This window comes from Sinocyclocheilus grahami, unplaced genomic scaffold (genome assembly GCF_001515645.1).
Source record: "Sinocyclocheilus grahami isolate Dianchi unplaced genomic scaffold, SAMN03320097.WGS_v1.1 scaffold2515.1, whole genome shotgun sequence".
In the NCBI taxonomy this organism is placed as follows: domain Eukaryota; kingdom Metazoa; phylum Chordata; class Actinopteri; order Cypriniformes; family Cyprinidae; genus Sinocyclocheilus; species Sinocyclocheilus grahami.
Genome location: NW_015507694.1, coordinates 46,406 through 47,051, shown reverse-complemented (window position 1 = coordinate 47,051; position 646 = coordinate 46,406). Strand labels below are relative to the sequence as shown.

The window sequence follows — 646 nt, the reverse complement described above, 5'->3', positions numbered from 1 at the left end:
AGAGAAAGAACAACAACACAGTGATGAGGAAGAGGAGGAGGATGAAGAGGAGGATGATTATGATGAGAATAATGGGGATGATGAAGATGATGAAGATTTCATTCCTCCAGGTGTGTTTCTCCTTTTATGACCTTTTGTTGTTTTTCATGACACTTGAATGTCAGCAGACACTCTGCAGGATCAGGTTTATATTGGCTGATGGTGCAGATTTACTGAGATATTTGGGAACATGATGGCAAATATTAATAGGGCTGAAGAATTTACAGAAAAATCTAATTGACATATTTCTGATATTTTTTTAATGGGATTAAAAATGTACTTTTTTTAAAGAGCTCCAGGTTTTCTGTGCTTGATCGTAAGGCTGCAGGATTTAGCCAAACATCACACTATGGTTGTTTTTCAGTGTACTCTGACAATTATTCATACATTATGAATCATAATAATTGTTAATTAATTGCAAAAAATATAAAAAGCATTATGCGGACGTAGGCTTTTGTGTGGAGCAGCATTTACTACAAACCAAGCAGCAAAAAACAACAGTTGCTTTTTATTATTGTTGATTTGATCTGGATGCATATTTGGTTAATAAATGATCGTGCCAGAAGAATGGCGGGAAAACATCTGGATTAAAGTGGATGTTCTTAGG

General features: G+C 35.0%; 1 protein-coding gene across 1 annotated transcript in view; it reads left to right on the top strand.

Moving 5' to 3' along the window:
* The window catches only part of LOC107575223 (zinc finger protein 239-like), a 10,213-nt gene that overhangs the window by 4,990 nt on the left and 4,577 nt on the right, over positions 1-646 (top strand). Inside the window, exon 2 of the mRNA XM_016261629.1 lies at positions 3-110. Coding sequence (XP_016117115.1) covers positions 3-110 — 108 coding nt within the window. The remainder of the gene's footprint in view (positions 1-2; positions 111-646) is intronic.